Source organism: Phoxinus phoxinus (genome assembly GCF_949152265.1).
Source record: "Phoxinus phoxinus genome assembly, chromosome: 13".
NCBI lineage: Eukaryota > Metazoa > Chordata > Actinopteri > Cypriniformes > Leuciscidae > Phoxinus > Phoxinus phoxinus.
Window position 1 is genome coordinate 20,623,051 of NC_136888.1, and position 23,259 is coordinate 20,646,309.

The following is a 23,259-nucleotide window of genomic DNA, read 5'->3' on the forward strand; positions in this document are numbered from 1 at the left end:
TTAAGAAATTAAACATCCTAAACGTCTACAAAATTGCTAATCCAATGACACTAACACTATCAGAACCAGATGCTCTGAATTTAAATCCAACAAATATATCTTGAAGACCTAAATATTACTAAAATATAACTTTATACTATTATTGTCACATTTAACAGAGATTATGAAAAAAATCCCACCAGACAACTTAAAGGGATAGTTCTCACTCTCACCCTGAAGCCATCCTAGCTGTATATGACATTCTTCTTTCAGACGAATACAATCTGAGTTATATTAAAAAGTGTCCTGGCTCTTACAAGCCTCATAATGGAAATCAATGGGTATACTTTTTGGGAAGTCCATCAAAGAGCATTCATCCGTGATAAAAGTGCTCGAAACGGCTCTAATAATTTGAAATAACCAAAATGCCATAAATGATTTAGCCTAATTATAATTCATTCATCTACCTGAAGACCCTGACCCTCCTGCTGTGGATAATCAACCAATTAATTTTTTTATTATGTTGTGGGGTTGTTCTCACAACATAATAAACACAACAACCTTTCACCTAAAGACCTTAATTTTCCAAAACAATCAGTTTTTTCCCCCTTCTGTGTATTATAATGAAGGCTTTTTTGAAACGGCACAGCTTTTCCAGTTTTTAAAAATGACGCTCCTTCCTACACAATGAAAACACTTTATATTATATATGCCTATGAAAGCCGATGGAGCCAGAGTAGGTATGGGGCGGGGTGACACGTGTAGCTGTAGGCCCGCCCAACCAGGTCATTCTCGTGTTTAGCGTCATAGTGCACTCAACTCGCATGCCGGCGATCGGGGTTTGAGACCGACTCGGAGCAGGGCGGTTAAATTTGGAGGCGGAGCAATTAAGAGAGGGGTGTGCTTGTTTGGGTTGATTTCAAATATCTAGGAGTTTTTTTAAATACCGCTTACCCCACCTTTAAATACAGAACAATAATTAGCAGGACAAAAATCACAAAGATATGTATAAAAGTTGTATTTAGATATTTACAAAGTACTACAAAAAACAGCTTTTCTTTACACTCTCTCTTATTCCCAAACACAGACAGACACACACACACACAAGTTGATCTCACACATACTCTCCACAATTAGAGATGATGACTTTCTGTTTGGTTTTTCCATCTTTTGCTCCCTGAGCCTGAGAAAACAGTACAGATACAAAGTTTAAAAATAAAAAAAACAGGACAAATTTTTTTTTTAATATTTTAAATCTTTAGATCAGGGGTCACCAAACACTGTCCTGGAGAGTTTAGTTCCAACTCTAATCAAACACACCTGAACCAGCTAATCAATGTCTTTAGGATCATTAAGGCTACAATCAGATGAGTTTTTATCAGGGTTGGAGCTAAACTCTGCAGGACAGCGGCCCTCAAGGACCGAGTTTGGTGACCCCTGCTTTAGATAAAAAATGTTTTCAGCTTTGCCATCACAGGAATAAATAACATTTTGTAATAGAAAACGGTTATTGTAAATTGTAATATTTCACAATATTTAAGCTTTTACTGTGTTTTTTTTTTCATAAAAAAAAAAAATGCAGCCTCGGAGAGCATAAGAAACGTCTTTCAAAAACATTTAATCTTACTGACTACCAACTTTAATAGTCAAGTCATAAGCAATTGCAAATCTAATCTCCCTCAGCTTACCTCCATGGCCCGGAGTACGTCCATGCCCTCTACGAGTTCTCCGAATACCACATGTTTGCCATCCAGCCAGTCCGTCTTATCAACAGTTATGAAGAACTGAGAGCCGTTAGTATTGGGACCAGAGTTTGCCATCGACAGCTGACCTATGAGTGCATAGTCAATGAACATGAGACCGATTTCAACATCAACAAATATACTAACTGATCCTGAACATTTACGCCTGATTCACACATGATCCGTTTGCAGTATGTATGCATTACGCATTAGGAGTGCAGTAGCAGCACACACTAATTGACACAAGATGTGTTTGCAGTGCGCTTCACTGTTAGAATCAATTCATTATTTCTATATAGACATATTAAGATGCTCAAGCATGAGGCAAAACATTTAAACAAGATACTTCTCTCACAGGAAACTTTAGTATCACACACTTTTAAACTAACTTACAATCCACACCAATAACCAATTAAATTGCCTCCCATTATTGTGACTGTGAAAAAAATTGTGTACTTTACTTGTATGCATTTATGGTAAAATTACTAGCCTACATTTTCATGTCAATCCATGTTAATTTTGACCATGAACCAAGCGCTATATAACTTTAATTCAGCGGTTGAAGCACAAAAACCAACAACTGAGGAAACGTTGACTGCACCGTACCAATCCTTCAATACACTGGCATTGCAGTGTGAATGCTATAAGTATAACCTGTTTACATGGGTAAACGGAGTATGTGTGAAACAGGCATTGGTTCTCAAAGGCTCATCTCACCTGGTTCGGTGTGCTTGAGGACAAAGTTCTCATCCTCAAACTTGCCTCCATATATGGATTTCCCCCCAGTGCCGTTGTGATTGGTGAAATCTCCACCCTGGCACATAAACTGAGGGATGATTCTGTGGAAACTGCTGCCCTTGAATCCAAAGCCCTTCTCATGTGTGCACAGACAACGGAAATTATCTGCAGAACAAACAAAACAGAAGTCCTCTTTTCAGCAAAGCACCAAACATTTAATTGGCTAACTGCTAATGTGATAGAGATGTGCAGATCAGCTCTAATGTCACCAGAATCCGGTGTCCCGAACCTATGATTTTCTCTGACATAGATTTCCACACCTGATCAGCACAATACAATTGGGGGGGAGGGGACTGATGATTCAAAGAAATTCAGTCAACAGGCAAAGTTTGAAGGGAGTGGACATATGTTCTAAAGTGTTGCCATTTATCATGGGAAGAACCTCAGCTGGCATACAGAGAACATCTTATCTTATACAGTTTCAAAAAATACATAGTATCAACAAGCCATTGTGAAATACCCAGAGGCTTGGTGGACTTCCAAAAAAATAAAATCCACCATCTAGCCAATAAAGAAGTGAAGGCACATACACATATATCTAACTTTTTTGATGAAAATATAGTCCAAACTTTAAGAACCCCAAACAATGCAGTAGTAGGTCAGACATCAATCTTGATTTTAAAAAATGTGGACAAGTCTCAAAATAGTTGATCCAATAGTTATGAAGCATTGGACAGACGAAAAAAAGAGAAAAAAACATATGACTCAGATTACAGGGTGACATGTAGCACAACTGTCATCAATGTTGAAGTAAATTACAGAGAGCCAAGCTTTGGAATAAGTATTTTAAACTGTATGAGCCCAAGCTGTCCACATATTGAGCTTGAATGGATTCTATTAAGTGCATTCACCCACCAGTCGTCCACAAACTCTTAACCCAACTCATGTTCCCAGGCACTTTTAGTTAGCAATAAAGCAATCATCAATAAGCTGACAATAAATCCTGGAGATAAGTGCCTTTTGAAAAGTATTAATCATAAGAAAATCTTCCCATACCAGATTAGGTGGTAAGCAAGGAATGCTTGGATCTAAGGAATGTTATTTTTTTATTACTTGCGGATTATCCTCAGCATCCGCAGAAACTATCACTATAATGTGCTGTGATGTCCTGAACAGGACCGTGAAACTTATCGAAAACAGAAAAAAGTACTTGGCTCTGTCCATCGGTTGTTGATGGGATGGGCAGATCTGAAAGCAAGCTTAAAGTCAATTGTAAGAAACAGGTGGAGTTTATGTGGACTAAATGATTGGAGAAGTGCAGAGTCTATCATTTCACCAGTTTTTAAATTGATTAAAAAACATCAGGCCAAACATTTTTAAATTAAATATGCATGGCTGAATTGTTCACAATGCATTTTGAAAATAGGAACTTTAAACATTGAGTAAAGAAATAGGAACTTCTAGGAAAGATGGGAAATAAGAAAGATAATTTACGGAGTCTGACCTGCAGTCATAGGCACAACGTCTGCTCGTAGAAGGAAGCGCAGTCGGCCTGCAGGTTTGTTCCCAATCTTGATGTCCATGTAGACCTGAGGGTTAGTTCTGCCTTTTTTCGCTGGAGGCTCTCCCTGTTCAGAAACACAAAATACCAATCAGAAAACATTAATGATAAAGATCAGAATATAAAATCTAAACAGATAATCAGACGCAAAATATGATATATATAATATAAGCAAAAATATATATAAACTGCTATACAAATATGACATGCCAGGCATTTTATATAATTTCATACTAAAACCAACCAATGTTCCAACATTCCCACCTCCTGAGTGTTTGTACTGGCTGACTCCACAGCTGACTCCACCTCCTCACTCTCCTCAGCAGTCTTCCCAGAGAACTTCTTCAACCAGTCATCTTCAGACCACACTATGAGCAGAGCAGAAATGTAATTCAGATTTGTGTTTCAAGGAAATGCAAGAAATAAGTTAAATACATAATGAGTGAGAGTTATCATAGCAACATATTGCAACCTCACCTGGTCGAGAGGAGCCCTCTTTAATTCTCATGGGTTTGGCGATGTTCACCCTGATGGTTCTCCCGAACAGCTCCGACTCATTCTGCAGGACACAAAGCCAAATTGATATTAACCTAGACTTCCAGCTCTGAGGAAGACTGACATACATTAGGTTTCTTGAGACTACAGAAATTAGTGGTTCAGTCACTCACCATATTATCAATGGCAGCAGCTGCATCCTGGGAAAAAGCAGACAGAACTTTGAGAAAGTGACAATGGTGTAAGCATCATTTTTTTTTTTTTTTGAGGCAGACAAACCAGTCATGTATGGCTGCCTTGTGTAAACTATGAGAAGCAACATTGGTATTCTAGAAGTTAACCAGAATTCAGATACAAGTTATTCCAATGATTAATATTTTCCATCCTATTTAGATTGAGTCAAGGATGTGTTCTTAGCAGATTTAGCACGTATTTACCTCTGCCAGTTCAAACTCGATGAATGCAAAGCCCCTGTGTTTCTCTATGGACAAAAAGAGTCAAACATGATGTACGATATTTTTGTGCCGTATGTTCAAATCGTACAACTGTTTCTGTTGTTGGTTAAAGTGTGTTTTTGATTTATAATGATGGGAGTGTATTTTGATTTATGTGTGTTAGTTAACTTACCCGTCTCATAATCTAACGGGATCTGAATATCCGTGATGTCACCGAAGGGAATGAATGCCGCGTGCAGCACTTTCTCATCTACCTCCTCCGCGAGACCCCCTGATAAAAACAAAACATATTCCAATCATTTTAATATTTCATGTTAAAACTCACTGACCGTGCCATTCAAGCTGATATTTAATCTTTTGCCCCTTTCCTGGCTACAGCTGATAACCGGAATCGCATCCCTAAACATGCACGAGGCTGTAGGGTTAAACTAGCGCAATGTAAGAACGAAGGGTTTGTTATTTTGATTACAATTTTGATGACTTTCTTACCAACATAAAGAACACGTTTACTCGACGCCATCTTGGTTGTAACCTTTGACTTTTGACTGTTTTGTTCGCCAGTGCGGGTCGTTGTCTCGCCCTCTAGTGATGCGGAGGACAAATAACATCACTGGCATTCACAAGTGTCCATTGTTCAGCTCTGGATTAACAGCTGTAGGCTACTTTTTTAGTTACTTAGTTAGTTAGTTTTTTAGTTGAATTTTCCTAGCTAAGTGGAAAATATATTTTACTTATTGGATCGCTCAGTGAAACAAACTACATACCTTTCTATATAAAAGTAAAACGTTTTTTTTTATTAAAAAAAATAGTTACCAGTCACTACTAGGCTAATGTAAAGTGGTAAACCACAGAGTACAAATAGCTTAGTTTTTATTTTATGTAACAATTCTCTAAAACTATATATATATATTATGTTAATCAATCTGTTACTTTAATTGGATAATGTTTACATGTTTTGTGATCATGATTTATATCTTGATAATGCATATAATTGATATACTTATATGCATTCATTTATATGCATTAATATGCATTAATTAACTTATATGCATTACTTGATTATTGATATAATTATATAATTGATAGACCCATTAACTATGGTAGCTCTATGTATATCATTTTACAGTTTGACAGACATCAACTTTCATAAGGATGCAAACTGGAGTTATAAATAGCTTTGGTCATGTGAGTAGTCCCGGTAAAGGTGAAATGAAATGTTTATCTACATTTCTGTCACTATTGGGTCCTTGAGCAGAACATTTAACCTCTAAAGGTCCTACCGCAAGTCATTTTGGATAAAAAGTGTAACATGGCCTTTGTCTTTGCTAAGTAAATAAAAATGAAGAACACAGCATAGTTCATTTTAAATAGTCATCCCTTTATTTAGAGTGCCACACCAATCGGGTTATTGTCATGGGACAAGTGAGGTCCAATCAAAGCAGCAAACACACATCTCACAGAAGAACCAAGCTTCCACTTCCTCATAGAAAAAGTCAGTCCTGGCCACAATACAGAGGCTCTTCCCTCACAGAATTGACTTTTTTTTAAAATTAGCTTTAGGTGATAAAAATCATCACAGAGATAAAAAAATATTAACCCTGCAACAAAAATGTTTTCTTTATATTCAAGTATTATTTTGTATTTTTCTCTTTTTTTTATGTTTTCTTTTTTGTGTTCTTATTGGTTGCCACCAGACGACACCAGACAGTGATGATCTCTCTTCAGTCTTTCAGCTTCACCCTACAGAAAACAATTTCAAATAAAAACAATTTAGTTTTAATCAGAATAATTTTAAACAAACACAGAAATAGCCTGGCCATTGATAAGCACAGTAATTATACTGATAATAATAAAAGTTACTCGTCAGGATGTTGCGGCTGCAGTCGCAGCAGTGACTCCCACTTTCTGTGTGGCGTCTTTCTTGGCCTGATGAGCCTGAAGAACTGCAACAGCCTCCTCCACCTGACAGCACAAACACATCATCAGTCCTGCAACGCCCTCACCACCTTAACCACAGAGATTCATGGCTCTCATAATTCACCCAAAAATTTGTTCCAAACCCGTACAACTTTCGTGTAACTTTGTTAAGCATCACGTTTGAGCTTCTGCAAGAGGTTTGTTCTCGCACATCGGTTGAGCTTCTGCTTATGTTCGCTGATTAATGTTTATATGTGCATAATTCAAGCCTAAATTCAATCTGTTCATCATATAAAGCGATTGTGTCTCTTCAGAAAATTTGATTCATTCAATTCATATGGATTAGTTTTTATGATCTCTTTATGAACTTTTTGAAGCATCAAAGTGGTAGTTGCGTAGACTGTCAATGGAAGGACAAAAATCTCATTCAAAAATCTTCATTTGTGTTTCGAGGATGAACGAAAGTCTTACGGGTTTGGAACGACATGAGGGTGAGAGAATGACAGAATTTTCTTTGGTGAAATTATCCTTTAACTGATAAAACGCCATAATTATACAAAGATTACATCTCTAGTCTGTGCTAGGCAAGGCATAAATCTGAATAAATTAATGCATATTATGTCCCTGGTTCAGTCGATACGCTTTGCATTTCTAAAAGCTTGTAACTTTTCCCATCATTGCACATAACAGCAGAGCTATGTCGGTTGCTGGAGGCTTTTATCATAGTTAACGACTGTCACCTTGGAGCGCAGAGACTCGTGGGACTCCAGCATGTGGAGCAGCTCAGAGTTGTCGATCTCAAGCAGCATTCCTGTGATCTTCCCGGCTAGACTGGGGTGCATTGCCTGGATGAGAGGGAACAGGCGCTCACCTAAAGGGGAAACCAGAACAGGCACACACAAGACAATGAACAGTTTGAGATGGTTACAGGGAAGAGTAAAGTAATTAATACTCATTAGGCATGCCCAAAAACGTCCTTGAGAGCGTAAAGATATGTTTAGAAAGGCTGAACGTGCTTACAGCCTCCTCATCTCACCAAGCATCTGTTTCTGTTCCTGAGGAGGGGCGGCAGCTAACATGGAGGCAGTGAGAGGCTCCTGACCCTGCACATGAACAGCTGGCTGTGCCTGACCAAGACAATAAACCACAAAAATATTATTGTGTTTGTCGAAGCCAATAATAATTTTCACATTCTGGCCAATAACTGACAAATGGTCAGTATTAAAATCCATACAATTATGTATAAACAAATAAAAATAAAAATCTATCATTTCAAATGCAACAATTTTAAATGAATTAGGCATTACATTATAATGTACATTATGAAAAAAAAATTGAGATTTGATAAATATTACATTTAACAGTGTTTTTAAAGATTAATAACTTCAAGTGGATGATGGCAAAGGTAATCTTAATGAAAAAAATAGCACAATTAAATTTTGACAGACAAACAGTACATATTTTATAGATATATCAGATATTCAATGCCAAGTTACAAACTGATACGGCTAAATATGTAAGGGATAATCCACGGCTAGCTGTGCATTAAACAATTTTAATGTAACCCCCTCCTTGTTGAGAAATATAATTCAGTAGCGAAACTACTTTATTTCTAAATAAACTAGAATTAGCTTTGTATTTATGAACATTTGGAGTCTAAGGTGTAGTTTTTATTTACATCTATCATATTACCTGTTGCAGTGTAATGGGCTGCACTACCTGAGGCTGAGTGTTTCGTATGGTGGTGGCATACTTGTATGGGGGCATGGCACGTGGGGTCGTCACCCCCATGGCAGGGCGAGGACCCATTGGTTGGCCAGTGCCTCCTAGTGGGAAATAGGAAGAGGGCAAGTGGGAAGAGGAAACGAGTATTAAAGCTATGTTCAGGACAGATAGGAACACCAAACACACTTGTAATCATTAAATGTGTCATTTGTGGTGTTATTCAAGGGAATAACATAATGATCAGTTAAATATGAACTAAAACCAATAGATATTATACATTATTTATTATTATTATTATTATGAAACATTAAAATAAACTAAAACTTGAATTCTAATCTCTGACACCTTCAACAAACTATGCAACTCTTAAAAATTTAATCTGAGATGATACAGAGAAACTTTTCAGGCCTCTGGGTCTGTAAAACAGGTCAAAATTTGTCATAATAGGGCATCACATCATTAGTGGGTGGGTTTTCTCACCCACTCTCTGTGCACCTGAGGGGATCCCGCGTGGGCCTTGGCCGGATGCATTGGGTGCCAGGTGGCGAATGTTGGCACGGGGCCCTGGCTGGCGCAAGGATCCGGGCATGCCCTGGAAGCCACCCTGACCTCTGCCACCCTGCTGCTGCCAGCGAGGGTTCGGACGAATCTGGGTCAGCTGGTTTGGTGCGTAGTATGTTGTTCTGTTCTGAGCCTGTGAAGCATGATAGAATTCATTTGATGCATTTAAATACATAAAAAGTCAAAATTATGACAAAAAGACATAATTATGAGATAAAATAATGAGGTCAAATTTTTATTTACAAATAATCAAGTTTTTGTAAATTATAATTTTGACATAGAAGTCTTAATTATTACTTTTTTTTCTTATTTGACGGAAATTGGCATTCCATAATATACAGTGAGGTTGTGTAAAAATAATGAAAATATATAGAGAAAAAAATCAAATAAAAAATTATCTTAAAACTGTATTTTCTAAACCATTTAATTTTTCCAGGTTTAAATGGAATATAAATCCAAGATTTTATTGTTGTCTCAGACTTTTGTAGCTCACCTGAGGCACAGCTGGCATGAAGTAACCACCGGCAGGTTGGAACTGGTTGATGATGGCGTTGGCGGGCATGGCTCTCATGCCAGCGATGCGCTGCATGTACTGGTTGGTCAGATGAGCTTTGCGTTCTTCTTTACGTTGGGCCAGGGCCACGTACAGCGGTTTGGAGCCCACAATACGCCCATTCATCTCTGTCACGGCCTTTGTGGCCTCCTCAGGTGAGGAGAAACACACAAAGCCAAAACCTTTGGACCTGCCGTCCTCCAACATCACCTACAGCAAGATGTACATTGTATAAGATCTCACCTCCATCAGAGAACAGTTTAAACTAAAAATATAAATCTCATAAAGCAGAATACTGCATAATTCAACCCCTCTCTGCGTGTCTAAAATGTACATATAAAAAAGGGTACTTTAACGCATTGTTTCCGGTTATGTAATAGATTGCAAAGGTATTTTTGGTGCTGGGTGAAATGGAAAAATTCAATGATTTCAGTTGGATTTTGACCCAGTCCTACTGGTGTTGGGTATAACTAATGGACACATTGCTACATCTTCTAGTAGAAACATTTTATAATATATCCTTTGCTGCCAGAAAAAAATATGTATTGAATCGGATCAGTTATAAATCTCTGACACTTAAATGTTGGCATAAGATTATTTCTATTAGTTGATTCCACTGGAGCGTCTTACATATAAAAAAAAACAGGCCAGTTTAATGAGGGATGGACCTTATATCTGGCCTAATTGGAAGTTCATCTATGTTCATCTATTTAACTGAATGCCTTATATCCTGTTTAACTAAATACTCACCAAGACAGGCATTTTGACATCATTTTGTGTGTATTTGACCGTTTAAGCACAGTAAGCCCCTCATTTTGGTACTTGTGACTCAAAAGTTGCTTGAGACTGAGAGGCGGCTTATGTGTGCTCACCTGCAAGGTCCCTGGCCAGTTGACAATCTCTAAGAAATAGACTTTTGACCCACCTTGGTACTGGTAATGGAGCCGAAAGGAGAGAACTCTTTACGAAGTTTCTCATCATCAATGGTGTCATCAAGATTCTTTATATACAAGTTTACACCCTGTAAACACAAATATATCAAAATGAATTGATCAAAATTAATAGTTTTTTCTTTGCTAAACACACAAGCGCATACACAAAGACAAAACACAGCAATTCATTTACCTGATATCTGCTGATTCTTTCCTGTTTGAGCTGTTCAAACTTCCTCTTGAGTTCTGCTTGTCTCTCCATCTTTTTCTGTGCTCGGCCAACAAACACTGTCTTGCCGTTAAGCTCCGTACCGTTCATCTCTTCCACAGCCTAAAACAGAAATACCATCACAATCAATCATCTTTTTGTTGATCTGCTTAACTGTCAGTCCAATCTCCCAGTTCAATGACAATGTCAGTGTATCAATACAGTAATTTACACTAATGCTGATTTTAAACACGTTTTAGCTTCAGCTGATTGGCATTATCAGCAAATCATTATACAAATTCACTGTACCTTGTTAGCATCCTCATGCATCTCGTAGCTAACAAACCCAAATCCGCGAGATTTCCCTGTGGGGTCAGTCATGACCTTTACACTCAGTGTTTTACCTGCAGGTAGAAACAAAATCTTCAGAGAAAAATTCTAGACCACAAGGCTACCACCACACACAGCCCCTTTATACGCTCAAACTCACCGTATTTATCAAAGAGCTCCTTCAGTCTCTCATCATCCATGTCGTCGCCGAAGTTCTTGATGTAAACATTGGTGAACTCTTTGGCTTTGGCGCCCATCTCTGCTTCCCTCTCCTTCCTGGACTTGAAACGTCCCACAAACCTACAAATAACAATGGAGACAGAAATGTGACTGATACAGAAATGCAATACAATCTCAGACCGACAGCTGCAGACCAACCACAGACAAGAAACAGCTGCAGCAGGGACAAATCTGACTTTAAATTTAAACACTTAATTGTATGAGCAAAAAAACTTTTTTTAAAACAAATTTTTTTTATATCTTCTTTTGTGTTCAACAGAAATAAGAAAGTCACTCAGTTTTGGATCAACATGAAGTTAAGTAAATGATTTTGATCCTTTGCCTTTGATTGGTCGACAAACTTCACTCAAGAGTTCCTCTCTGGAACATCTTGACAACTACATATAGTCCTGGTCAATCTACAAACCAATGACCATCCTTGCTGTCACATGACTCATGCTCAGACACTCACACCTTGCGGTCGTTCAGCAGCATGCCGTTCATCTTCTCGATGGCACGGTCGGCTGCGTCCTGAGTTTCAAAATGCACAAAGGCGTAGCCCTTAGATCCGTTCTCGTCGCACACCACCTGTTAAATAGACATGGGATGAGACAACCTCAAGAATCAGATTACAGAGTCTTTTATTATACAGCTGATCTACACAGCTTCTCAATCAGCCCGGTCTCACCCCAAAACGTCACATACTGACGGGTCTTGACCATACGTCAACATACGACGAAAAGGGTTCCCCTATAACGTGAATATGAGATGCAGACATAAGCGCACCAGCAGTGCCTTCTAGCGGTACCCGAACGCATACCTAAACCTACCCATAACCCGAATCGTCACACATGGACGTTAAAGGGTACCCTTTTCGTCGTATGTTGCCGTATGGTCAAGACCCGTCAGTATGTGACGTTTTGGGGTGAGACTGTGTTATCTCAATGGTAGCTACAGTAACGTCTTCAGCTAGTCAGCTTAAGATCCTTTCCATCTAAACTGGCTATATCTCTTAAGCCTCTTGAATGTTTTATATCCACACAGTCACGCAGAGCCGAAGCACAACCAAAACAATGTTTTTCCATGCATGCAGTTTTGTTTATAAGAGGGCCAAAAGTTGCATAGTGTACCTTTAATGTATCAATTATTTTTTCCAGCTTTCAAAAATATAAAAGTCACTCCTCACCTTGCAGGACAGGATGTTTCCGAAAGCAGAGAAGGTATCATACAGGGCCTTGTTGTCAATGGACTTGTCCAGATTTTTGATGAAGACGTTTCCAACTCCGGATTTCCTAAGTGATGGATCTCTTTGTGACCACATGATTCTGATTGGCTTTCCTTTGACCACATCGAAGTTCATTGTGTCTAAAGCTCTCTCCGCTGAAACCAAAAAAACATGAGACATAAGACATCTCTGGTCTCTACCTTAGCACTTAAATTACTAACAATTACTAGAGGAACATGTCTTATAAGTCTCTGAATTGGTACATGTTTAGATACTCAAACATATTAAAACTTCAAGCAAGCTTGAAGCTTGTTAGCTGAGACTTTGGTAATGCTGGCATATCATAGAAACTGTACTCATGAAACATAAATCTAATAATTACAGGACTGTTGAGGTACTGGCCAGATATTTTAGGATGATGAGATCTGTTAATTTTTCAGTATAAGAATTTCCTTATTTTATCACATCGACTCAAATAAAACTCACGTTTTTAATGTTGTTTATATGTCTATATTGTGTTTTTAATATGTTTTAAGACAAAGCATGTGCAAAGTCATAAGTCAATACCATTGCTGAGTAGTGAGGTCTTTCTTATGTTACAAACTATCATGTAACCAATCACGTCAACGTGCCGGAGGGCTTTAGCCGGAGGGCTTTAGCATATCATTAACTATGACTGCGAAGCAGGAGTCTCGAGAGAAGCCAGGTTATCCTGGTATACCTTTCTGTTGATATGAAAAATCGGGTACATTTAGCAATATAGCGAGTGAATTATGTGATCTATATTACAATGTTATGATGAACTATATGCCTTTCTCCACTGACGTTCTAAGTTGCTCAAAGCGTTTGTAAGGATGCTGATTTTTAGAAGGCAGCTGTCTGACTTTGAGATGGCGAACAGTAACATGTATTAGCTGTTTAATAACATAGTCAAGCAAAAGGCTAATCATGTGAATTGATGTTATGTGTCCGACGTTGTAGAAAGCATACAGTTACATAAAATGCATTACCATTCTGATACATCGACTTGTATACGAGCCTGTATATTTCACTCTTCCATTTCTTCTTCTGAATCAGTTTCTGGTTCAAACATGGATGAATTAAACCAGTATTTCAACTTGCCTTGTGCAGCGTTTACTACAGTAAAGTTGACCAAGTGGATCTCTGTGCTGGTGTGAGTGATTGAGTGGAAGCAGGGCTGATTTGCATATTCATGTGGTCCACGTATACTAATGAAGCAAGGGTATAGAGTTACATTCAAGCTATTTTAAGGCATAAAAGAAATGTCATGGGGAAAAAAACCTTTTAAATATGTAATTTTGGTGATCAAAGATGAGTTTTAAGGGATAAAATGATTGACTACGGGGGGACTTTAAGCTAAATGTATTTTATTATTGGTGTGGACTGATGGCACAATTACAGTAGGTACATATATTTATCTGTTTAATCATGTGAATAGTTTTTCCACTCATCCGCCATATTTATAACCAACAGCAGAGCAAAGTATTGGTGGTGGATACCCATCCCAGGTCTAAGAAATTTGTTTTACCGATCTTTAACATTCATATACATGTATTTGTCCACAATGTGGACTAAATATAGATATACACGTCTGGAACAGTCATGACTGCAACATGAATGTCAGGTTTAAGGTTTGTCAGTTTCTAATCAAATTGATGGCATATGAAACTGTGAGGGACCTGTCACCTATTGTAATGCATTATGACCTGTTTCTCTCTCTCTCTTTCTGTTCCTCATAGCCCTCCCCCTGACATACACACACACTAAGCACTAAATGTCTGGTGAACAAAATGGAGCAGCCTTGTGTCTGCTGCACTCAGCAGTTTCCAGTGTAATTGTATTGAACATGGAGCTCACGGCTGGTGAGAGAGAGAGACAAATAACAACTTTCAGGCAACACAGGACAGGACACACAAATGCACAAACCATATGACACAAACCGATGTAGCGATTTCTGGTTTCAAGCAAAACTTTGTTATATTTTATGAGGATTTAGAATTATTAGTTAAGATGCACATGTATTTACACCATATTGTTGTCAAAGTAATAGTAGTACGCTTTCATCGTTGTATAAAAACAGAATAAGCAGAAACATGGTGTGGCTGTCCCATAAATTTGCCTGTCTACTTGTTTCTTCAAAGCACCCCTCAGAAAAGACAGGCACAGGGAAGACAGCCCTCACTGGCTCTATATTTAGCAGTTTTGGGTCCTTTGAGCAATGTGCTGGCAGGCAGCATGTGTTCAAGGCTCTGTGTCCATTGATGGGGCTGAGACACTGGAATGTGTGTGGCTGAAGCTTACCAGTGCCGGCAACTGTTTACAAATGCAGCTGTTACATGCTGAAAACCGAACCATGTGCTTGAGCACATTTGCGAAGCATTTGCATGTTGCAATGTAATGTTGCACTGAAACTCTGTGTAAAAACATGCGCAATACAATCTCAAGTCCTGAATTCTAGATGTGCATCCTGCAGTGATCACAAAAGCGTTTTTTGTCTCTTATGTGTAAACATGTTTACTATCAGCTGCCATTCTGAGTTTCTAAATGGAGGTGAGTGAGTTCAACTCTGACCTTTTAACCTTTCTGCTGTGAAAGAAGAGGACAAAATTGAGCATTTAATAGCACAGAAATATCTGAAATGGATATTTCAGATCCATGCAAACTACCAATCGTTTAAATAACCCCTTATATTGGCAACCCACAGCCATTACATATTTAAAACAGTAATATCCTATACTAAACCTAAACTAATCTTGACAAACTTGAAAGCTTACAATCTCTAGTTTACATATTTGGTGACTGATTTTCTAAATAAATTACAGAGGAGCCGTAATTTATCAATTTGCAACAAAAATATTTCAATACTCCTAAAGTGTGTTCGGACCTTTATTTTGAAATAGTGATGAACATGACAAATCATGAAAGAATGGTAGAAACCTCAGTTTGTTTTCATGCCAAGAGTTCAAAAGATAGCATCCATTCAATTCTTATAGAAAAAAGTTCTGAAAATGTTTTGAATATGAAGAAATTCAATATGAAGTAAAATAATAATAGATTCACCATTTGTGATATGGCAGCGAGCTATAATGCACATACGTGATCTTTTTGTGTTTCTTAGAGGTTGAATTAATTTAAAAATCTGCCAAACTTCCAATACTACTTCTGAATAGGATGTCTACTTCATAAATTGTATTAAAATTGTAAAAAAATAATGGTTCAGATCACTCAAACAACATATGGAAATGGAGGCGCCCTTATATGGGCAGTAATGTCAACTAGTGAAAAAGTTTGGTACTGCGCCCAAACAAAATCTTACTTAAAGCTTATTTTTTGAGATATCAACCTAAAATTTGAAACACAACTTGTTCAGATTTTTGGCTTTGATTTTTTGCATTTTTAGAGTTCACCAGGTTTTGAAAATATATATTTTACATAAAATATAAATAATTACATTTTTAACATTGTACATTTTCATAAACTCAAACTTCTATAACATTTTTTTCTGTTTAACTTTCTTAATTTATTGTACTTCTACAAAAATCTGCCAAATGTCTTCTTTAAAACAAGACCAATCTTACATCTATACTCCAAAGCATTCTTGAATTACAACCATTCCAGTTCGGAATTTGCATTTTCATTAAGGGGATAAATTACATTTTAAAATATAACAAAATACAATACAGGTTCTTTAAATTGTAATAATATTTCACAGTAATAGTGTTTTTACTGATTTTTTTTATCAAATAAATGCTGCCTTGGAAAGCATAAGAGACTTCTTTCAAAAACCTTACAAAAAACATACCGACCCCAAACTTTTGAACGGTAATGTACATTCATTCATTATGTATTGCATAATATGAGCTGATTGAACTAACAAATGTTTTACCCTGAAGACTATTAACGCAGAAAGGAATGAAACATAAAAACATATTTAGTGTTACTTAAAAGTTGTAAAACTGTGAAGGTTAGTTGAAATGTAGGAAGGACGGGACAAAAGTGAACAAAAATGGCCATTAACATTCATTCTTGTCTTCTTTGAATCATTAGATTCTGAAATAAAGCTGAAGGTGCTCCACAATGGTATTATCCCCTCCCGACACTTTAAATAGCACAAATAGGTCATGCCAGGTTGCAAAATGTGGGCTAACACACACACACACACACACACTAGCACCGTTCCCTAGTGTTTTTTGGAGAACTAAAAAATGGAGGTGTCCTAATGTTCAGGTTTGCTTCTGTGTAGAATGTCTCATGTCAAGGTTTATGGTATTAGGCCACTTTGACTATGTGGGTCAACCAGTACATTTAATTCTATCCTAGTTCTTTATTCCGATTATAGGCTATAATTAAGCCTTATTGAGTCTAGAGCTTTTCCATTAAAATTTTGCCATTATTTTAAGGAAGAATTTGAACAGAATGTTTGAATGTTTTCTCTTGAACTTGATGTTTTCCAGGAATGGACAAGACTTAGGCAAGCTCAACGGAACAAAATATCTGTCCTCCACAGGGTGCTCGGCATAAATGATTCACACATGCCATGCTGCATATTTAAACTTTGTATCACGTACTTATATCTAAGTGATGATATTAAATCAGGACAAGGGAAATGATGTAGCTCCATTTAATATTTTGCTCCTTTAAAAGCAATTGAGTTTATTTGTATGGTGCTTTTCACAACGCATAATGTGAGTGCCTTACAAATCCCAGAGTGAGCAAACCTAGTGTGATTATGGCAACAAAATCTTCCTTGGATATTGGTTAATTTCAGCAACATCTTAACATCTATTTGTTACTACTGATGAATAAAACTAGAATAGATTACATGCGGCATGATGCTTTTATCCAAAGCTACTTACATCGCATTGAAGGTACAGTATACATTTATTGTTTCATGCATTCCCTGGGAATCAAACCTATGACCTTGGCATTGCTAGCGCCATGCTGTTTGAGCTATAGAAAATGTAGTCATAACTATTGTATATTGGGATACTAGTAATTAAGAAATAATTGCTAGTAATTTTTTACTCTTTTAAATAGTACTAGAGAGTAAAATACTAAATACGGTAATACTAGTAACATAAAATTGGAATAGACGGTTGTAACTATTTGTATTAAATAAATAAAAATAAAAAACTGTTTGTTAAACTGTAATATGTATCAGCAACAACTGGAATATATTAGCTATTTATCAGAAGTAATTGGTTGATTTTCTGGACCACTGACCCCCATAGATTTCCATGGCAAAACTATTACTAATAATAACTATGAAATAGGTTATTGTCACTAAATGGTGATTAGTATGAACACGTTATATCTGAATAAGTGACAGATTGAATGGATTCAAGACCATTTTTGAAAACAGAAATCAACTAAATCTAGTGTTAATTACATAATAATAATAAAAAGATAGCCTACTACTTCGTTTAAAAGGAAAATGTTAAAGCAGCTTGCCATAATGGCTGGACATGCAGTGTGACAGTGCAGTCACTAAACCATGCTTTCACACAATAGGCCATATTAGGAGAATAAAGCGATCCCTTTAATTTGTTCAAGATGGTTATAGCAGGGTAGAACAGCGTGCTGTGGGTTTCTCAGAAATACAAGTGACAGCAGCACACATGAGTTCTAGACAGCTCGCGCGCACGCTACATATCACCTCCAGTGTCCCTACATTTACGCACGAAGCATGTCACATTATTCCCGTTACTCTGACAGCTCTGTGCATCAGGTTTAAAGTCACCCAGGACGACAGGGCGCCGTCTTTCATGTCTTACCGTCCGCAGGCTGCTGGAAGTTGACATAGGCATAGCCCAGCGAGCGCCGCGTGATCATATCCCGACACACGCGGATGGACAGCACCGGGCCGGCCGGACTGAATTTCTCATACAGCATAGCCTCCGTGATATCAGGGTGCAGGTCGCCCACATAGAGAGAAGCCATCGGATAACTCCCCGCGGTCGCTGCGTTCATATCTCGGTGTCGTTCAAGCCTTTGAGCTCGTGTGTTTTGTCTAGTGCTGAAATGACAGTGCGTAAAGAGTGTCCTAGAACCAGAGGGACAAATTAGTCTATTAAACTTTTACGCTACTCTCCAGATAAACGATGTCGGTATCACTGACAGCTATACAGCATATGGAGTCCGGTCGAGAGGAACTGGCTTCAGAAATCGTCTGGGTAGTTGGAGACCTTGTCTTTTAAAAAACAAAAAAAGTTTGCCCTTTTAAAAAAAAAAAAGTTTTTTTAAAGTAGTTATTTTTTGAGGTTTTCGGTATTTTGTATTTTTTATGTTTCTTTTTTTTTTCTTTTTTTAAAGGTACTGAAGTACAGTGAGTTATACACTCACTGTGTGGTGGCCGGGGAAAGAGGGTGCGTGGGAAACGCACGGGCACTTTATAGCTCGAGCAGAGGAAATAGCAGCCAGGGTCGCACTCTGGATAACAGAAAAAACACGCGCACCGAGCATGCGGTGTAACATGACAGTCCATTCAACAAGGAACATCCAACAGCGACATCTGGTGCAGCAGTCTACAGCACAAGGTTTCTTTTACATGAACATGGGTCATCCACAAAATACTGACAAACATTCACTGAATCATAAAGACTTATAAAATAATTAACCCCCACATATGGTATAATTCTCTGACCTGATATTTTACTAGGCTAGTTTACTATATTTGCAAATCAGAAAAAGAAAAACCAAGTTTACCAGGTAGACTGTTTACCATGACATTTACAATTAGTTGTTTATATATTTCCTGTAAAGAATGTGATTAATAAATCATAACATGTTTTTACATTACTTTAACTCAAAATAACAAGAACTTTGCAGCTTTAAAAAAAAAAAGTTACATAAGATTCAAACCATTTAAGTCAGTTTAATAACTTACGTTGACATGACTTAAACTTAAGTACAGTTCAACTTGGCTATATAAGGCACCATTTTTTTACAGTGAGGTTGAGCATTAGTGCAAGAACAAGTGCAAAAAGCAAAACAAGTAACTGCTACATTAAGAACATTTGTCCCAATAATCTACATATCATTGGTTGTCAATAGTAAATATATTGACAATACAAAACTGGCAATACTTCCGGTTAAAATTAAAGCATGGCTGTATCGCACAAGCAATTAGGAAATTACTGAGAAGAATAAAAATAAAATAAAAAATAAATAAAAAGACATGGTCTACTGTGACCTTGAGGGTAATCTAGATTCTAGAACAGAATCGGTCCTTTATGACCAGTATGTCAAGATTATAAACATTAACCCGTAGAAGCATTAACATTCTGTGTTGCTGAACATCTGAAGAGCAATGTGAAAAAGCTGCATTTCACTATAAAAAGGCTCAACATTACCAGACACCCATATGATAATCAATTTGAAGTTACTTTTCCCCCTACCAAATTTCTTGTAAAAGCCCAAATAAAAGGTGCCCTGAAATCCAGGTAGTTATTAAATGACAAAGGAAAAATGTAATGAGAAAAAGCTTTATTTTGGTTGAAATTTCAGTAAATACATTGGAATCATTTCACACAAAGGCCATAAATCACCAGTCCATTGATCGCAGTTGATCTACTAGGGATGAAACTAGACCTTTGATTTCAGAGGAGTTCTCCACCTGCTCATCCTTTTGTCTTTTCTCACCATCCCTCTCTAATTGTGGAGTCTTGTCCCATTTTCTCATGCTGGGTCTTTTCTGTTCTTCATAATTGAGAGAACTGGATCCATCTGCAGCTTGTTTCAGACTTAGTTTAGAGTAGAGAACTGGCTCCAATAATTTGGCTCCTTTAGAGCTTTTAAAGACCATCTCAGCCTGTCTGAAAACAACTTCACCCTTATCCTCGGCACTCTCAGAGAGCTTATCTGGTGTAGGGCTGACCAGCGATTTGTCATTAGAAGGAAAGTCCAATTCAGATTCAAGATTCAGTTGAGGCTGCACTAGGTGACGTACTTCAGTCACAACAGGTTTTCCCTGAATCTTATGCAAGTGGGCAACATCTTTAAGATGCCACGTGCCCAATCGGTCCTCTGCAACATCATGCAAATCCACAGCTTCTACTTTAGCTTTTCCTTCATCCACAGCAACCGTCTGACTCATCTCAACAGTGCTTTCATCTGGTTTCAGCTTTCTAAAGGGTTCATCACTTTGAAGGGTTACATCAACAGCATGGTTTTCTGGATAACCAATTCCCACTTGCACAACTGGTGGCAACACAAGCTCCATGATGTCTGGTAGCCACATTGATAAATCCCCTCCCTGACCCTGGCTGATTATAACCAAACCTCCACCAAAGCTAGGCTGAACAGGCCAGGGGGAGACATTGCCAATGTTTTGCATTGAGCTCCCGGAGAAAGAGGCACCTGCCACGATCAAGGTTTTATTGGCTGTAGGGCTGGACTTTGTAGCGCTGTAGTCTGACAGTGGCAGCGACGTGGCCTGTGGTGTAGATGGCTTCTCCTTAATAATCAGGGGGCCGGAGCTTACTACTGCGCTCAGGTCTAGAGAATCTGTAACAGAGACAGTGGAGGTTCATTTCAAAGCAAAACATACAAGGCTCAGCAAGTGTTGATTTTATTAAATTGGTCCAGCAGCTCGAATACTTTGTGAATGAGCGGTTTTAATATTTTGCATTTGCTAGAAATATTGGGAACACTTTAAAATTAAGGTTATTTGGTCACATCAGTAGCATCAACTAAGAGTCGCATCTTCACATTGATGCACTTTGAGCCAATATGAGCAGAATTTTATAAACCAAAACTAACGATTAATAAATGCTGTAAATAAAACACTAATTGATAGTTCATTTTATCAATGCATTAAACACACAAAATGAGACCTTGTAAAGCGAAGACTAAAAGTTATTCCATTCTCAATGCATTTTTTGTTTACTAAGAGATCAACTAAATGTAAAATTTAACCAAAATGGCAAGCGTTAGTATGGTCAACTAGCCTGAAACTATCCTTAGCAGGCTATCCTTAATCTTGAGCCTGGACATGGGTACTTTGTTCATTTGAGTTCCAGCTCATGTCACTATATATACTAACCAGGAAGTTCTACGTGCTCCAAGCTTCTGCACCTTTTTCCACAACAATCACATACGGAGGTTTGGCCACCCAGGTCAACCCATCTGAAAACAAGAGTTTTTTTTTATTAAAGTTTATATAAAAGCCCATTAGGACAAGGACCAAATAAGAGCAAGATCGGATTCAAACTTACCTTGATTTGAGCTTGTTGTAATTGCAGAATTTAGTGCCCGAGGTCAGACCCACATCAGAAAGATAGACTCTGCAGTGAAGATACATCTAAAAGCAAACAGGATAGCATTACAGATAAAGCTATTGTCAGTTTGTAGGATTGTAATAATCCTAACTGGGAATGGACACTCACCTCAGAAGATTTTAAACTGGACGTACGAACAACCAAATTGACTACATCACTACGTCGCAACACAAACTTCACCAAAGACTCTTTGGAGGCCACACAGCTGGTAAACATAAAAATGAAGGTTAAATTATTTCAGGGAGTAAGTGTAGAGAAAGCAGCATTTGTGGAGTTGATCTACCCTTTGTTAATGATAAGGGCGACTTCGGGTTTCTCAGCAGGGTTTGGAGAGGAGGAAGCATGGCAGGACTGGACGTAAAGCTGTTGACCAGGGGCAGGCGAGGCAGACACCTGTAGATACAACTGCTCTCCTTTGTGGAACACATTAGTATCTGCTGGATCACTCCAAGATGCTAAAGCAAAACAAATATTAGAGAGTAAGACACATTAAACTACACCTAATAGGATTAAGAGCATTTTAGTAACATACAGTTCATGATCCTTAATGAAAAACCATTTCTTCTCTCCAGTAGACCCAGTATATCATATGGCATTGGGAAACCAGATGCAAACCCATCAAAAGTGTGAGGCTGAGGAATTCCATTCAAGAAAAGTCCATCTTCAGCAATGCCAGGAAAGCCAGAAACATGCCAGACATCATTAACTATTCCCGGGGAGTACGCTGAAATGCGGCCATTAAAATCATTCCCGTTAGATGTAACTGGCAGCGCTAGACACGCTATAACACAACAGATGACAAAAATCACCGCCATCCCAATCCTTTAGTTTTGATCTGAGAGAGAACCAGTACAGAGTAATTTTCACAGCCACTTTCCTTGTCTTCCTTGTTCTGCCTTCCTTTAAATTAAAGCTGAGAGGAGGTTTACAATGTGCAGGTTAATGCATTTAATGAGAGTCAGCTTATCAAGTCCAGGTGTTCAGGTTTACCTCATCAACTCATCAATGCTGACTTTGATTGTGCTTCTTTTATTTTTCTTATTCATTAAACTTTTTGTTTATTTTATTTTCAGAAGTAAATACCAATTTTGTAATTCATAAACCAAAACTAAACCTTATTTTCATTGTTTTTAAAAAAAGTTAATAGATCCGGCAAACCCACCAAGATTATTACATAGGCCGGCGTATATTTTTTATATCATGGCAAATTCTGATTCACATAGGCTAAATTAACAGCACAATTTCAAACTTAAAAAGTGTGTTTGAAAGAATGAAAAAAAAGAAAAAGAAAAAAAAAGGTCAACATCGTGCCCGCCTTGG

At 37.8% G+C, this 23,259-nt stretch overlaps 3 protein-coding genes and 1 long non-coding RNA gene across 5 annotated transcripts; 1 reads left to right on the plus strand and 3 right to left on the minus strand.

Annotated features, from left to right (window-relative positions):
* Nucleotides 1-974: 974 nt before the first annotated feature.
* Nucleotides 975-5,612, minus strand: ppie (peptidylprolyl isomerase E (cyclophilin E)). Its single transcript, XM_079632287.1, has 10 exons — nt 5,460-5,612; nt 5,143-5,241; nt 4,953-4,996; nt 4,689-4,715; nt 4,498-4,579; nt 4,285-4,388; nt 3,964-4,087; nt 2,439-2,624; nt 1,668-1,810; nt 975-1,162 (listed from the first exon to the last, which is right to left on the minus strand). Exons 1-10 carry the CDS (start codon nt 5,488-5,490, stop codon nt 1,094-1,096), a joined length of 909 nt encoding a protein of 302 aa, XP_079488413.1. The 5' UTR covers nt 5,491-5,612; the 3' UTR covers nt 975-1,093.
* A 715-nt stretch (nt 5,613-6,327) lies between these two features.
* On the minus strand, nt 6,328-19,025 carry pabpc4 (poly(A) binding protein, cytoplasmic 4 (inducible form)). 2 transcript variants are annotated; one of them, XM_079632925.1, is made up of 14 exons: nt 18,436-19,025; nt 12,602-12,795; nt 11,888-12,003; nt 11,357-11,496; nt 11,176-11,270; nt 10,852-10,989; nt 10,652-10,747; nt 9,667-9,936; nt 9,108-9,306; nt 8,580-8,713; nt 7,924-8,014; nt 7,628-7,758; nt 6,831-6,932; nt 6,328-6,710 (listed from the first exon to the last, which is right to left on the minus strand). In XM_079632925.1, the coding sequence occupies exons 1-13, from the start codon at nt 18,629-18,631 to the stop codon at nt 6,834-6,836; spliced, it is 1,899 nt and encodes a 632-aa protein (XP_079489051.1). In that variant the 5' UTR covers nt 18,632-19,025; the 3' UTR covers nt 6,328-6,710; nt 6,831-6,833. The 2 variants fall into 2 exon arrangements, with proteins under 2 accessions (XP_079489051.1, XP_079489050.1); XM_079632924.1 differs by having other exon boundaries at nt 9,093-9,306.
* On the plus strand, nt 18,974-23,204 carry LOC307009282. Its single transcript, XR_013799980.1, has 3 exons — nt 18,974-19,197; nt 22,260-22,418; nt 22,512-23,204. It is a non-coding gene; the product is annotated as an uncharacterized lncRNA (long non-coding RNA).
* zpcx (zona pellucida protein C) lies at nt 20,078-22,861 on the minus strand. The gene is made up of 6 exons (XM_079632926.1): nt 22,472-22,861; nt 22,223-22,394; nt 22,048-22,144; nt 21,877-21,962; nt 21,705-21,787; nt 20,078-21,166 (listed from the first exon to the last, which is right to left on the minus strand). The coding sequence occupies exons 1-6, from the start codon at nt 22,752-22,754 to the stop codon at nt 20,205-20,207; spliced, it is 1,683 nt and encodes a 560-aa protein (XP_079489052.1). The 5' UTR covers nt 22,755-22,861; the 3' UTR covers nt 20,078-20,204.
* Nucleotides 23,205-23,259: the final 55 nt, after the last annotated feature.

Bases quoted from the DNA above. Each gene is read 5' to 3' on its own strand.
- ppie (XM_079632287.1), bottom strand. From the start codon at position 5,490: ATGGCGTCGAGTAAACGTGTTCTTTATGTTG. The intron at 4,389-4,497 runs GTGAGGTTGCAA...CTCTGCTCATAG, and splicing joins AGAGGGCTCCTCTCGACCAG to TGTGGTCTGAAGATGACTGG. The intron at 1,163-1,667 runs GTAAGCTGAGGG...CTGTTTTCTCAG, and splicing joins ACGTACTCCGGGCCATGGAG to GCTCAGGGAGCAAAAGATGG.
- zpcx (XM_079632926.1), bottom strand. From the start codon at position 22,754: ATGGCGGTGATTTTTGTCATCTGTTGTGTTATAGCGTGTCTAGCGCTG. The intron at 22,395-22,471 runs GTATGTTACTAA...GTTTTGCTTTAG, and splicing joins TTCATTAAGGATCATGAACT to CATCTTGGAGTGATCCAGCA. The intron at 21,963-22,047 runs GTGAGTGTCCAT...GTTTGCTTTTAG, and splicing joins CCAGTTTAAAATCTTCTGAG to ATGTATCTTCACTGCAGAGT.
- pabpc4 (XM_079632924.1), bottom strand. From the start codon at position 18,631: ATGAACGCAGCGACCGCGGGGAGTTATCCGATGGCTTCTCTCTATGTG. The intron at 9,307-9,666 runs GTGAGCTACAAA...CATGCTTCACAG, and splicing joins TCATGCCAGCTGTGCCTCAG to GCTCAGAACAGAACAACATA. The intron at 8,714-9,092 runs GTGAGAAAACCC...ATTTCCCACTAG, and splicing joins CTCAGGTGCACAGAGAGTGG to GAGGCACTGGCCAACCAATG.